Source organism: Hyposmocoma kahamanoa, unplaced genomic scaffold (genome assembly GCF_003589595.1).
Source record: "Hyposmocoma kahamanoa isolate Upper Pololo Valley unplaced genomic scaffold, ASM358959v1 94307, whole genome shotgun sequence".
NCBI lineage: Eukaryota > Metazoa > Arthropoda > Insecta > Lepidoptera > Cosmopterigidae > Hyposmocoma > Hyposmocoma kahamanoa.
In genome coordinates this window covers 1-13,780 of record NW_020654909.1, presented here as the reverse complement: position 1 = coordinate 13,780, position 13,780 = coordinate 1, and the positions used below count along the sequence as shown (strand labels likewise).

At 36.2% G+C, this 13,780-nt stretch overlaps 2 protein-coding genes across 2 annotated transcripts; one reads left to right on the top strand and one right to left on the bottom strand.

The window, feature by feature from the left end:
* Window positions 1-1,499: 1,499 nt before the first annotated feature.
* LOC113238067 lies at window positions 1,500-5,285 on the bottom strand (the record flags this gene model as incomplete). The annotated part of the gene is made up of 3 exons (XM_026474788.1): window positions 5,175-5,285; window positions 3,288-3,554; window positions 1,500-1,626 (listed from the first exon to the last, which is right to left on the bottom strand). Coding segments are annotated over exons 1-3 (505 nt in total), but the record flags the coding sequence as incomplete, so codon positions are not given.
* A 1,784-nt stretch (window positions 5,286-7,069) lies between these two features.
* LOC113238066 (S-adenosylmethionine decarboxylase proenzyme 1) lies at window positions 7,070-13,113 on the top strand. Its single transcript, XM_026474787.1, has 5 exons — window positions 7,070-7,102; window positions 8,582-8,678; window positions 10,214-10,371; window positions 11,033-11,125; window positions 12,922-13,113. Exons 1-5 carry the CDS (start codon window positions 7,070-7,072, stop codon window positions 13,096-13,098), a joined length of 558 nt encoding a protein of 185 aa, XP_026330572.1. The 3' UTR covers window positions 13,099-13,113.
* The last annotated feature ends 667 nt before the right edge of the window (window positions 13,114-13,780 follow it).

Genomic DNA, 13,780 nt, shown 5'->3' with positions numbered 1-13,780 from the left:
GAAGTTTGACAAACCCCAGGTCCTTGCAAAAGAAGTCCGTTATCTACCCAGGATGCTGCGAGAGGCCATTGAAATTAAAAAACATCCTAATTTCAACAGGGAAGATGGTTTCTCCGTACCCCCAGTTTGGGATCCAGTATTTCCTCTAATGAAAAATCCCAGACATAAGACTGCAGTACTAATTAATATGTTTTAGTTTATTCTAATTTCTATTAATAATTAATAATAAATTAAACTTAATAAAAATTCATTCAATAAAATAATTTGTAAAACTTAATGTAGCGTAAATTGGAATGTTTTCTTTGTAAAATTAAAAATAATGTATTTAATTAATAACTATTGTAACTATAGTGAAAAAATAGGGTGGTTTGCATTAATATTAGACATAACTGGTTGAAGACTGTACCACCTCAGTCAATCGTGACCATGGGACCTGTAAAGGGCCCGAAACGTCGGTTTGTTTGAAAAAACAAATATACGCGATTTAAATCCGGAAAAATAGTTTCATTTCCTATGTAAAACGTTGAATTTAAATTGTAATGTCATCGCAGTACTGTCTAATTTTGCTTGCTTCGCTGTCAGTCTAACAAGCGAAGACTAAAGCGTGAATGACGCTCTGTACACGATTTTAACGCCCTATAAGTTCGGACACTATTTAGCGCGGACCCGACGTCCATATAATTGTAAGTCAATGCCTATTCATGCTAGATTTAAATTAAGGACTGTTATTTTTAACCGACTTAAAAAAAGGAGGAGTTTCTCAATTCAACTGTTCTTTGTGTGTGTAAGTTACGCGATTACTCCTGTTTTTGTGAACCGATTTTGATGATTCTTTTTAACTGCCTCCGTGGCCGAACGGTTACCATGCCATAGGTTCGATTCCCAGGCCGGGGGAAATATTTGCATGGCCTACATTTATTTCTCTAGTGAGTTTGAGTGTAATTTGTGGTTGTCTATGTGTGTGTCCATGGCACCCGCGACACAGGGTTTCCCTAGTGCGGGGCTATGTTGAGTGTGTGTTCGTTCTTATTATTTATTTATTTATTTTTTTGTTAGAAAGGGTACTGTACATACCGTACAGTACAGGTCCCATTTAAATTTAAAGAATATTCCACCTCTAATGGCAAACTAGAGGATCAAACCGGTTTCGCGTCTTTCCGGTAACCGATTTCAATAAAACTTGGCAAGTAACTGTAATTCCACAAAGTTTTGAGATCGGCTTTTTTTATAAAAAAAGTTATTTGAGGCTTTTTTTTACAAACATTCTTTCAGTTGATTATTTTTAGTAACAGTACCTACATTTCTACTAAAGTACAAGTATAAGCGTAAAAAACGTTAAAATTAATACAATCATTGACTTAAATAATGTGTGTTTTTGAAACAGCTTTAAATAGATATGCCACGCCGGAAAAACCATCATACGCCGTCGATTATTTTACGATCAACACACATTACCCTTTGCATTCCCTTTTGGTACCTTAATTGAAATTAAAAATTACCTAAGAAAGGTTTTTGTTTAAAGTAATCTTCAGACAGGCCACCTTCGATTAGTTTATCGACCTCAGTGGCGTCCTTTAGAGCGTCCTCAAACCTTTCATCCGTTACTGCATTCAAGATTGTGTTGACCTGAAAGAGAATAAGAAATGTGTAAATTCTACATTTATTAGGCACATAATTAAGGCGCAGTAGATAACAATGGACAGCGACCAATTGCACCACAGTCTACTACTATCAATGCTCATTCAGATTTAAGGAGGTCAGGGGGGCTGAAAATTAATATGAATAAAAATAAGAAAAGGCGGAGAAAATTTGACACAGACCCGACGCCCGATAGCGCCTTTGTACAGCGGGAGGCGCGGTGTGTCGTTAAACCGCTAGGCAATTTGCAAATTTTGATAAATGTGAATTTAATAAGTATAGGGCTTCAGTTGAAAACCAGAATTTAGCAGGTTCTCTGTAGTACTTAAAGATAAATATCTCCATATAATAATAATAATAAATTCTTTATTTTCGCACCACAATACGATACAGAGAACATAATAAAAGTACAAACGATACTATGATAAACATATTGTGGGAGACTGATGCCTAAACTAGGCACACAGCCTGTATTTCGGCTCACCAGGTCTCCAACCCTCGGGAATACATTTCTGTCGGTAACATTAACGCAATAACTATATACGCTTTACTCAATGCGGCATGAGTGAGATAAATGCTATTTCAAAATTAATTCATTTAAGAGTTAATAAGGTTAGTACTTTGAGCGTACTTTGAGTGTTGTGTGTGCGCGCGTGTGTGTGTGTGGTGTGGTGTGTGAGCGAATACATGTGCTGGTGTGTGTCTGTGTGAAAGATGTTACACTATGCATTTGTAATTTTATTTTTGTTTTGTTTTTGTACCTCAGTTCATTAACAATTTAAAACAATACACATTGTAATATACAGGAGCAGTAAGCAGCATTTCAGTTTCTTCACAATTTAATTCTTGCAACCAAACTGTTATTTACTTTTTGCAAGTTTTTATTTAAATATGGACAAGGACCTATTTGCGTTATTACAGAGGTAGCCACGTAGATAGATATAATATAAAAATTATGTAGAAAGTTAGATATTTTAATCTCACCAAGACCGTCACTTTATCAATAGTGGTTTGTTGTAGTAACAATAACTCACTTTACTGTAGCATGAGAACTTTTAGTAACGTTAATTGCTGAGGTTGACATCTTCCACGACTCAAACGGAATGTCACAACTGCTTTAGGGTCGAAACATAAAACTGCGAATTGCGGCGATGCGATTTCGCGCGGCAAACCGTCTCACTGCCACGGTTCGGGTGATCATTCCTTCGACGACCATCAACCGTATTGAACGTATTTTTTAAACTTAGTAGCGACAGGGATCCTAAAAAGAGCGTCGTGCGAGCTCGTAGGTGAAAGGTGAAGGTGGAGTTTTAGGGGTTTTTATTGTTTTGTTCAATAATTTCTTAGATAGTAGTTTTCGTTTTCTTTTCTTTTTTGTATACAGTAATTCTGTTTCAATTTTCTTTTAAAATTAAGGTTCTTTTTTTATAAATGCTGTAATACGCCTGTAATGGTACATACTGTACAAAAATGTATATGTTAAAACAGTGTAAGTTGCTCCATGTATGTGCCGATGGTGTATCTAAATAAATAAATGTTTAACATAGCAGTTATTGTCGTTTTGTTAGGCTTTTTTTCTGAGTGTAGTTTTTCTTACCATGTCACTAGCTTTCATTGAAGATAAAAAATAAATATAACCAAACACTTACAGCCTTAATTCGTTCAATGCAAACTTGAACTAAAGTCACAGATTTAAGTTCTTTCTTCCGTATTTTCTCAGCTAACGAAACAGCACTCTCCGCTAACATTTTATGTCTTGCGTCTAATGGTGGAATAGGTTGCCGGGCTGGGTTCCAGACGATGGAGAATACAAAATCCAGGAACATGTCCAGATAGGAACGGATTATGAAGAAAATGTGTATGAACATGTTGAAGGCTATCGCGTTAATGATTTTACCAGTCTTGTTATCGCGGTGCTGAAAAATAGAAATTACCCATTAAAATTTAAAGTGAAGGTGGATGAAAACACAAGGTCGAAGAAGAATGCCTATTTAATGCAATTAAGATATAAAGTAATTTGAACAAAATTATTCGGCAGAATAATAATGTTTACTACATATAAATATTCTAAACGAAACTGTATTTATTTAATTAAATACAACAGAAATATTAGTTTAAGAGAAGGTGACCAAAGGTGGACTTATCTCTAAAAGAGATCTCTTCCTGCCAATCCAAGTTCATTTTATCCCACTCACTCACGCACGCACACACATACACATACACACACACACACATTCTCATAACTTAAGTTAAATATAATTAGCATTATAATTGTCCTTCCCTCTATTCATCTTGGTTTTATCTCGTCAATGTTCACTAATTTTTAAAATAATTATAAGGAACTCATCCATTTGAATCTCTGTCTCTTGAGATACAGGTTTTTACCTAGTTCAAGAGTCAGTGTCGTTACTTGTTACTTCCTGTTCCACTTTCATTGTAATTGTTTTTTTCTGAAACCGTTATGTGTATTTTTGTATCTATTTGTAATTTGTGGAAATAAATAAATTTTATTATTATTATTATTTTATGGCCTACGTAGTTTTGAAATGAAACGGAACGAATAAGCGAATTTAATTTTCAAGTGTTTTCGTCTTTAAATAAACATAACAACCGGATATTCTTTTTTATGGTATTGGTGAGTCAGGTCTGCGCCATGCACACGCGTGTCTGCCTGTGTCGATTCAAACGTGCGCAAGCATCGGTTTAACAGCGCGTTTGCATCCTCACAAACTTGCAAAGGCGCAAATTCATTTAAGGGGCAATGAAGACGCTTCTATAATACGATTTAGTGCAAGAAAAACTTGTGACTAACGGTTATCAATTATCATACATCTTCTGCGTACTGATAAAAAACAGCGATAAACCCGTTTAGCTCTTGCTGGTTGTGTCGGTCAATGATATTTAAAATAAATATTGTAAATGATAAATGTTTATAAACGTGTATTTATCAAGAGCAACCCCCTGGGTTTCTTGCTTATTCCTCTCATGGGAATCTGCCTAACGAACGAGCAGTACAGTTTAATCAATATGACGATTTCAAGAGTAATTTGTATTTTTTTTAATTTTTCAACCATTACTGTCCCACTGCTGGGCAAAGGCCTCCCTTCCCTTTTTCCACTTATCGCGATTTAACGCTGCTACAGACCCAAGACCTCATATACGCGTCCAATTCGTCGCGCCATCTCGTTCTGGGTCTAGTGTTGAGTTACTCAAACACGAGGCAGCTCGTTTGTACCACTCGCTTGGTTAGTTTGTCACAACACCTCATGTCACAAAAATGTCCCACCTCACCTCATGTCATAGCCTCATGTAACAGCCTCACTCATGTCACACTGCTTCGAATTAAAAAAACGCAACAATGATTGGTCCTGCACTGCCCGCTTATTAGCTGATTTTACATCATATATGATCATACTAACATAGAGCTAAATAAAATTAGCATTTCCTCATTTGAAGTAGGACATTATACCGCCTCATTTTTTCAAATGAGGTACTTTATTCCCTCAAACGCATTTTAATTTCATGTCCTACCCAACACTATCTGTAGTCTTGCACTGCTTCGTCTTGCGTTTGGTGGGATCCACTCCATGGTGGTCTTTACCCATAGCTCGTTTGATATGCGACAGACGTGGCCGCCCCAATTCCATTTTAAGCTCGCGGCTTTATGACCAACGTCAACGTTATGTGTGTTGGAGCGCAGTATTGTGTTTCGCAACGCGGTCTGACAGTTTTACTTCCAAGATACTGCGCTACATGCCTCGCTGACCCCTAATGCGAATTTCTGACGATTCGTCTCCTAATTTGCTTACTTATGAAAACTTTTCTGGTTAAATAAACCTACAGACACACACTAAAACAATATATTGTTCCCGAAAAACCACTACATTCCTTCGTCCACCGCCAGTCGGGCCAAACTCTTGACAGTTCTAGTGCGTTGTAGCAATTACCAACTTATTTTATTAATTAGAATGAATGTTATTATAATCAAATTCCTTATATGTAAATTAATGAAACATTAAAATAACTTCATTCCTATTGCATATATAACAAAATAAACAGTATTTCATTTATGAAGAACACCAAAACGTAACTATATGATTTACTAAAGTCTTGCAACTTTAAAAAACATACTTAAATTTATCATTCATTCTTAAGTAACCTAATACTTCTCATAAGTGATATAAGTCATAATTATCATAAGTGATATAAAGATACTTTAACTTTGATTCAATATGAGCGACGTTACGCGACATTCGTGCGTTTCACAAACACTCGTTTGTATCGCTGCTAAGAGTCACATTATGTAACCGAGACTTTCGTGGCTATTCACTAAATGATGATCATTTTTAACCAACTTAAAAAAGGAGGAGGTTCTCAATTCGACTGTTTTTCATTTTGTATGTGTGTTACGCGATAACTAAAATACTACGGCATTTGTGAACCGATTTTGAGGATTCTTTTTTGTTGGAAATGGGACACTAACTAAAACGCTAGCTCCGTTTTGTGTTTTGTTATTTTAGTAACAAATGGTCCAATAACCATTTTAAATAGCAAAAATAAAATAGAGCACGAAATTTTCTTTTAAAAACAGTTAAAATTAGTTGACGTGTTCCAAGTTACTTTAACGATGCATGGCTGAAATGTCATCAAACAATTTCAATATTCCAAAACTGGGATAAGGTTTTTTACGATATCTCAAAAAAGTATTCTGTCATTTAGCCGCATTTTAGATAGTGGACGACAGAGTTGAAATATTCCGCCTTTAAGGGTAGAAAACTAGGGGATGAATCCAGTTTTGCGCACTTTCTGGTACCCGATTTAAAATAAAACTTGGCAAATAGATGTAATTCTACGAACTTTTGAGGTCGGTTTTTTTAGTACTGTAATGAAGGGTAGCTCAGGATGCGTAGCGAGAGGTACTTTTATAAAATATAAACCGGGATCATCTTAAGAACTCTGGTTTATTTCACCATTTTACATATTTTCACTTTCAGATTACAAATCAATAATGTAATATGTCAAGATCTTCTGTTTTCTTAACATTCTAAATATAAAACTATAATCACTACCTATATTCAGCCAGCAATTCTACTCATAGAGTAGAGCCTAGTCTACAGTACTCTGTACTGAAGTTATAACAATCTTCTTATAATTTTTCCAATATTTCGGAACGTCTACACGCTGACATGTGAACATGGCACGGGTCTTAGAGGATGGAAAAAAACGGGTTCATTCGCCTCATAGTATTTCGTGGTGTCATTATAATTTTTAACATGTAATAAAGTTTTTACATCTCAAGTTACTGTTATAACCAAAGACCGTCAGTGTTTCAGTGGGTGCAAAATTCAACACAATCTGCATGAGAATAAAGTTTCAATACCGGTAACTGAAAAATATTATATTGTAAACTACAGTTATTAAAAATCGCGACATGGAACATGAACAGATTAACATCGAACTAAAAGCAAGTGAAAGTAACATTAGTTGTACTCAGGCAGACATTCTATCCCGAGATTGGAATTTATCAATACCATAAATGATCTGGTACTGGCCACACTAAAACTGTAGTTGTTATGAACAATTCAATAAAACACCACCATATACACTATAAATTAGTTCACATATAGGTCAACGACATTTGCTGTAGAAGATTTAACTGGATACATGAATTTGCAGCTTACTGTCCAGACATACGGACACACCATAAATGAACCCTTGTTCATCCAGTTCTTTAAAATACTGGAAATTTTCTAGTGGTGTAGACGTCTTTTTTTAACCGACTCTAAAAAAGGAGGGGGTTCTTAATTCGATCTTTTTGTTGGAAAGAGGGTAGGTACCAAGTGATACCCATTCAAATTTGAAGAAAACAGTCCACCTCTAAGGGTGGCAAATGAGGAGATGAATGACTTTTGAGGTCGGTTTTTTTGATACTCTGTATTGAGATTAATGAAAGACCAAGTACAAAGACACGACGCAAGCACATAGAAAAATTCGTGAGGTCCGTTGGTTCGTCCCGTGGCTTAGTTGGTATAGCGTCTGTCACGGTATGCAAGAAGACGTCGGTTCGAATCCGACCGGATCGAAGGAATTTTTTCTGAGTGTTCGATCTTTGTATTAATAATGATAACAAACTAGTGAAGTAATTTCACAAAAAATAATTGAATATCAATTCAATAAAAATTTAATTAATACAGTGAATAGCGACATCTCTCGCCAGGACTGGTAGCTGTAAAGGTACTAACTGGGTGATAAATCTGTAATAGATTTCTCATAGATGGCGCTACGACTAAAAAGTCGTTGAAAGACCAAGTACAAAGACACGACGCAAGCACATAGAAAAATTCGTGAGGTCCGTTGGTTCGTTCCGTGGCTTAGTTGGTATAGCGTCTGGCACGGTATGCAAGAAGAAGTCGGTTCGAATCCGACCGGATCGAAGGAATTTTTTCTGAGTGTTTTTTCTGAGTGTAATAATTATAATAAGATTGTGTTTTTTTTTTGTTAACATATTCGGTATGGGTTACCTACACATTCGCCTCTTTAAATATTTATCTCGTTCAACGTGTCTCCCGTTATATCTTTAATATTAGACAACACCACATACGTTGCTTTGATCCCAGAGTATCCAAAGCACTTGTGTTATGGAAATCGGAAACAATGATGGCACCACAAACACCCAGACGCTAGACAATGTAGAAAAGTTGGTTTTTCCACATTGACCCGGCTGGGGATCGAATCCGGGACCTCAAAGATGACGACACCATGAAAACCGATGTGAAAGCTATTCGACCACGGAGGATGTGGGTTCTAATCTATATGTAGATATCTCATGGCAGAATAGGCAATCTCTATTTAATTGAATAGCAGTCTATATAGAGTTACACTTCAATGTGTGAATTGGAATTGAAGATAGTTATCCATATTTAAAAGATGTTATTGTTATCAGGTGGAGCTTCTGGACTCGTACTTCGGCGACGGACGCGCGTACATCATGGGCCCTGAGAAGGACTGCTGGTACCTCTACACTCTGTTGCCACTTGAAGGTATCATTGATTAATCTTTGACAGCTCGAATTCTAATCAATTAGTGATGTACTAATGCGTTTCTGATTCGATTTTTTTATGACAAGCGATTTTATTTGTAAAGTTTTAATCGTGCATGTGAGCGGGTTCAAAAAAGAAGCTATTGTCTGATTGGGATCGTGATGTTGCGTTTGACAATTAGTGTACTCAAGACTTCATAATTAATGTTAATGAAGATTCAAGTCATGATTCCCGTTCATATCGAGAAGAGTCCGACGATTCGTTTTAATAATCAATAAGAATTTAATATAATTATTTATAATTTATTTCATTTCATTATAATTTATTAGACAAGAACCAAAATTTATCAACTTGAATAATCTTCGTTACATAATCTGTTGGCTCGATAAATATCGGAGCTTCACTAAAACTAAAAAATTAAAATGTCCAGGAAGTATTGCAATTTTTTTGTCTATGGTTGTATATCAATAATTACGGAACTTCGGAGGCATGCATATGTCAGAAGTTAAATAAATGACTGGACGGAGTATACTATTGACATTTTATTAGCTATCAGTGACGAAGGGGGTAAATTTTTAGAAAATTTTAGCAAATATTCTAGACATTACCTAGCAAATATTCCATTTTTCTTTTCTTTTTTTATACCGAGTGACGGGAAGTCGTGCACCTGGTGGAAAGCGACACGCCTGTCCGTAACAGTTGCTGTGCCACTCAGAGCTATAAATCGCTATGATCTGAGGGGCACACCCACCTTAAGACATAAGTTGACAAGTCTCATGTGTAATTTCACCAGCGCCCTTATCCCTTAAAACCGGACTACTATAATGCTGACATTATCGCTTGGCGGCAGAAATAGATAAAGAACTCTACTGCTACTAAATCCATCCATCCGGCACTACAAACCTTGAAGAATAAATTGTCGTTTTTAAATATTTTTATCGGAACCTGTAAAGGGTCCGAAAAGTTTATTTGTTTGATAAAACAAATATACGCTAGTCAGATCCGAAACATTCTCATTTCCAAACAAATTCTTATATTATACGTAATAGATTTTGTCAGCCGACAAGTAAGCCGTTGTATTTTTCAAACCTTAACCGCTAAGATGATTGACCGTATAGACGGGCCTTTAGACATTGCAAAATATGTCACAGAACTAAAGGGATTAGATTTCATTCTTTTGAAAATATGGATAAGGATTGCACGACTTAATTCCGCCTTCTCTTTTCCATCATCGGGGGACTAGACGTAGGCTTTGGTTCCACCCCTATGTTGTGGATATTCCTAGGTTTCCCACAAGGCGTTTCGCTTCCACATTTATATGGCAAGTGGCGAGGAGTGGAATTCCCCGCCTGCGGACTTATTCCCCGAACGCTTACAACTTTTCAAGTCGATAGTGAATAGGCATTATTTAGGTGTGCATGCTATATCTTCGACCTCATCGTCGCTTTCCATCAGCTGAGATAGAAGTCAAATGCGCACCAAGTTCAATTTTCACTTAAAACACAATCTAAAAGCAATTTGTTATGAATTTTCAGGCACTGTTGATGCCCTGGAGAAGGAACAGAGCGAAGTGGGGCAACGCGGAGCTTCGGAGCCAGATCAGACCATCGAGATCCTCATGTCCGATTTGGACCCAGCTGTGATGGACATCTTCACTAGAGCCACCAGCAAGACCGCTGCTGAGGCTACCAGGGTAAGTGTCTATTACCAAATGTCCAATACATGAAACCCAAAAATATAAATACTTTTTTTTAATATAATATCAAGTGACTGGGACTTGTCAACTTATGTCTCAAGGTGACGGGCGCAGTGGCAGTCCCCTTCAGATCTTTTGCGATTTAAAGCTCTGAGTGGCACTGCAACTGTTATGGACAGGCGTGTAGCTTACCATCAGGCGCAGGACTTGTTCGTCCTGTCACTTGATATTATAACTTACTATATAAATTTTTATTGCGTTTCCTGTGTCTGTATTGAGATCTTGACTCATGCAGTTAGTTGTTTAATATGTTTGTTAAGGAATGGGGTCATACAGGCTTTCCAAAGTCGTGAAATCTGAAGAGAACTGTAGAAACTACAAAACAATAGACTAGACATATTCAATGGAAATTTCATTTGTGATTTTTATTTCTATTCTGTTAAGTAAACATAGTGTTTTCGTGTCACGATTGACAAGTAATTGCTCGCACGTAATGTTGTCGCGTATTTTCACCTAATTGTGTCTTTAACCCAAATATGTATCTGTTAAAAGATTTTCAGAAGTCAGACTTTCTACGGAACCATACAAAATCGTCGGGAAGTTGTGTAACTTTTGCCAAGCAAGAAAATGTAATAATAATCGTTTTTTTTGTGCGCAGGAGTCGGGCATCGATAAGATAATACCCGGGATGGTGATCGACGACTTCCTCTTCGATCCATGCGGATACTCTATGAACGGCGTTGCTAAAGACGTGAGTTGGTGGCTGCTGTAATCAAATTCAGAGTATATCTGTTATTAGTATTTAACTAATAACACCGTAATCATTTAACTGCTCGATCCCAGCAGATCGATACCTGCAACGAACACTATTTTTTGGTCATTTTTGTAAACAGCCATATTTATTTTTTACCAACTTCAAAAACAGGATGAGGTTCTAAATTCGACAGTATTTTTAGACAGTAGATTTTATTTTAATGATTATTTTTTTGTTGGAAAGAGGGTACCTCAGTATTGGTCCCATTTAAATTTGAAGAAAATATTGTTAACGTTCCTTAGTTTGCCTCTAAATTAATCCGGTTTCGCGCGCTTTCTGGTAAGCGATTTCAACCAACTTGGCAAATAGATGTAATTCCACAAACTTGTGAGGTCGCTTTATTTAGTACTCTGTGCTGAGTTTGTCTAATATTGTGCTGTCTTAATTTTGTGAAAAAAAAAAAGGAAACAAAAAGTATGATTCGAAAAAAAACAATTTAGTAAAAAAAAGAAACAAATAAAAACAGAACAGATACAAAAATTAAAATGGCGTAGTGTTTATTAGAGGTATCGAGATATATATTTTTTTCTACTTAGTTTTATTCTATCAAAGCCTGTTGCTCAACAATGTACTATTTTTATACTTGAGTTACTGAACACAGTAGTACCACAAAAGTGTTGTCACTGTCATTTTTGCAATTCATTATTCAGTCGTTCAATCCAATGGACAACATGCATTTTTAGGTAGTAATTGGAATATAAATACGAAATACGTATTTCGGCCTTTCTCACATTCGGTGTTCTCAGCCTAATTACCGTAACCATTTCGGTGTCCTCAGCCTAATTACCGTAGCCATTGTTTTTACCCAATAACATTGAAATATGAAAGACTTTAAGCTTAGCTTATAGAATAGACAAAGTAGACATATTGATAGTCCATGAAATATTTGTGTCTTAATACCTCGAAAACTACTTTGCCATTTAGACATATTGATAGTTAAGATTAAGCGAGAAAAAACATTGGCTACGGTAATTAGACTGAGAACAACGAATGTGAGAATGGCCGATTTATATCATATATTTCTATTTCAATTACAAGAAAGTCAAGATAACATAGACAGATACAATGTTACTTTGATTGATTTATTTATTATATGAACAATAAAAGAGGTCCCAATGAAATTACTTTGATAAGTGTTAATTCAATATGACATTACACAGTTCTGTACCAGATTGTAATAGTAATTTTCAGATAAGTTTTTTGTACTCAATTTTGGTGACTATTTTTATTATTTAATTACTCGAATATAAATCATGAAATAATATATGTACATCGTGAAATATTAAAGAATATTTCAGGTTACCACACTCGAATATTAAATAATACTTCATGATTATATTTTGTAAATATTTTAATGAAAAGAAATTTCCACCAAAATTTAGTACAAAAAACTTAGCTGAAAATTACTCAATAATCTAAGACAGCAAAAAAGATCTTGACTTTCAGGTAAGTTTTTTGTACTCAATTTTGGTGACAATTTTTATTATTTAATTACTCGAATATATCATTGTGAAATATTAAAGAATATTTCAGGTTACCACACTCGAATAGTAAATAATGCTTCATGATGATATTTTACAAATATTTCAATAAAAAGAAACTGTCCCCATAATTGAGTACAAAAAACTTACCTGAAAATCATTGCTAATGTTCATAATTTGAAAATTTTACTTATTTTAATTTAGATCAAATTGGAAACATTGGAGTTCAACATATATGTGTTTGCTTCACAGGGCTGCTACATGACCATCCACATAACGCCGGAGCCGTCATGCTCGTACGTGTCGTTCGAGTCGAACGTGCCAGCCGCCAACTACGACGAGCTGATCGCGCGCGTACTCAGCGCCTTCCGGCCGAACAAGTTCGTGCTTACCGTCTTCGCTACGCCGGTAAGCCTCTGCTTATTATAGTGCTTCCTGGGCGAGGCAGCAGGTTTTTTTAAATAATGTCAAGTGACGGGACGAACAAGTCGTGCGCCTGATGGTAAGCTACACGCCTGTCCATAACAGTTGCAGGTCACTCAGAGCTTTAATCGCATAGATCATAGGGAATCACTGCCACTGCGCCCGTCATCCTGAGACATAACGTCGCGTTACTTTCTCCAACTCGTATCTTAAAGCACAAAGTTACTGAAATGCAAAATCTGTGTGTAAACCTGTGTGTGTATATCCATTCGGAACAATTGCTGTCAAATAAATAATACTCGACCTAATCAAAACACAATGTCAAGTATGAAGCTTCATTCGCCTTTCAATTTGGTCGAGTATTACTTATTTGACAGTAAAGCTGCTAACAGATTGACTGCACGTTTGCAGTAAATGCGTGAAGTCGTAATCAACTTCGTGCAGCCGAGATCTCGATTGCTTGAAGTTGCTAACCACTTTACGCATTAACTGCATGAAGTCGGTTTCGATTGCATGCAGTCATTCGAGATCTCGACTGCATGTTGGTGATAACGAATTCATGTATTAATTGCATGCAGCCGAAACCGACTTCATGTCAATCAATCAGTTACGGTCTCGGTTGCATGAAGTCGGTTTCGACTGCATGCAGTCAATGCGAGAAGTCATGGTCAATGAGTCATAGTCACGG

Excerpts from the sequence above, each read along its gene's own strand:
- LOC113238066 (XM_026474787.1), top strand. The coding sequence starts at position 7,070 with ATGGAACATGAACAGATTAACATCGAACTAAAA. Across the intron at positions 7,103-8,581 it reads AGATTAACATCGAACTAAAA|GTGGAGCTTCTGGACTCGTA; the intron begins GCAAGTGAAAGT and ends TATTGTTATCAG. Across the intron at positions 11,126-12,921 it reads TGAACGGCGTTGCTAAAGAC|GGCTGCTACATGACCATCCA; the intron begins GTGAGTTGGTGG and ends TTTGCTTCACAG.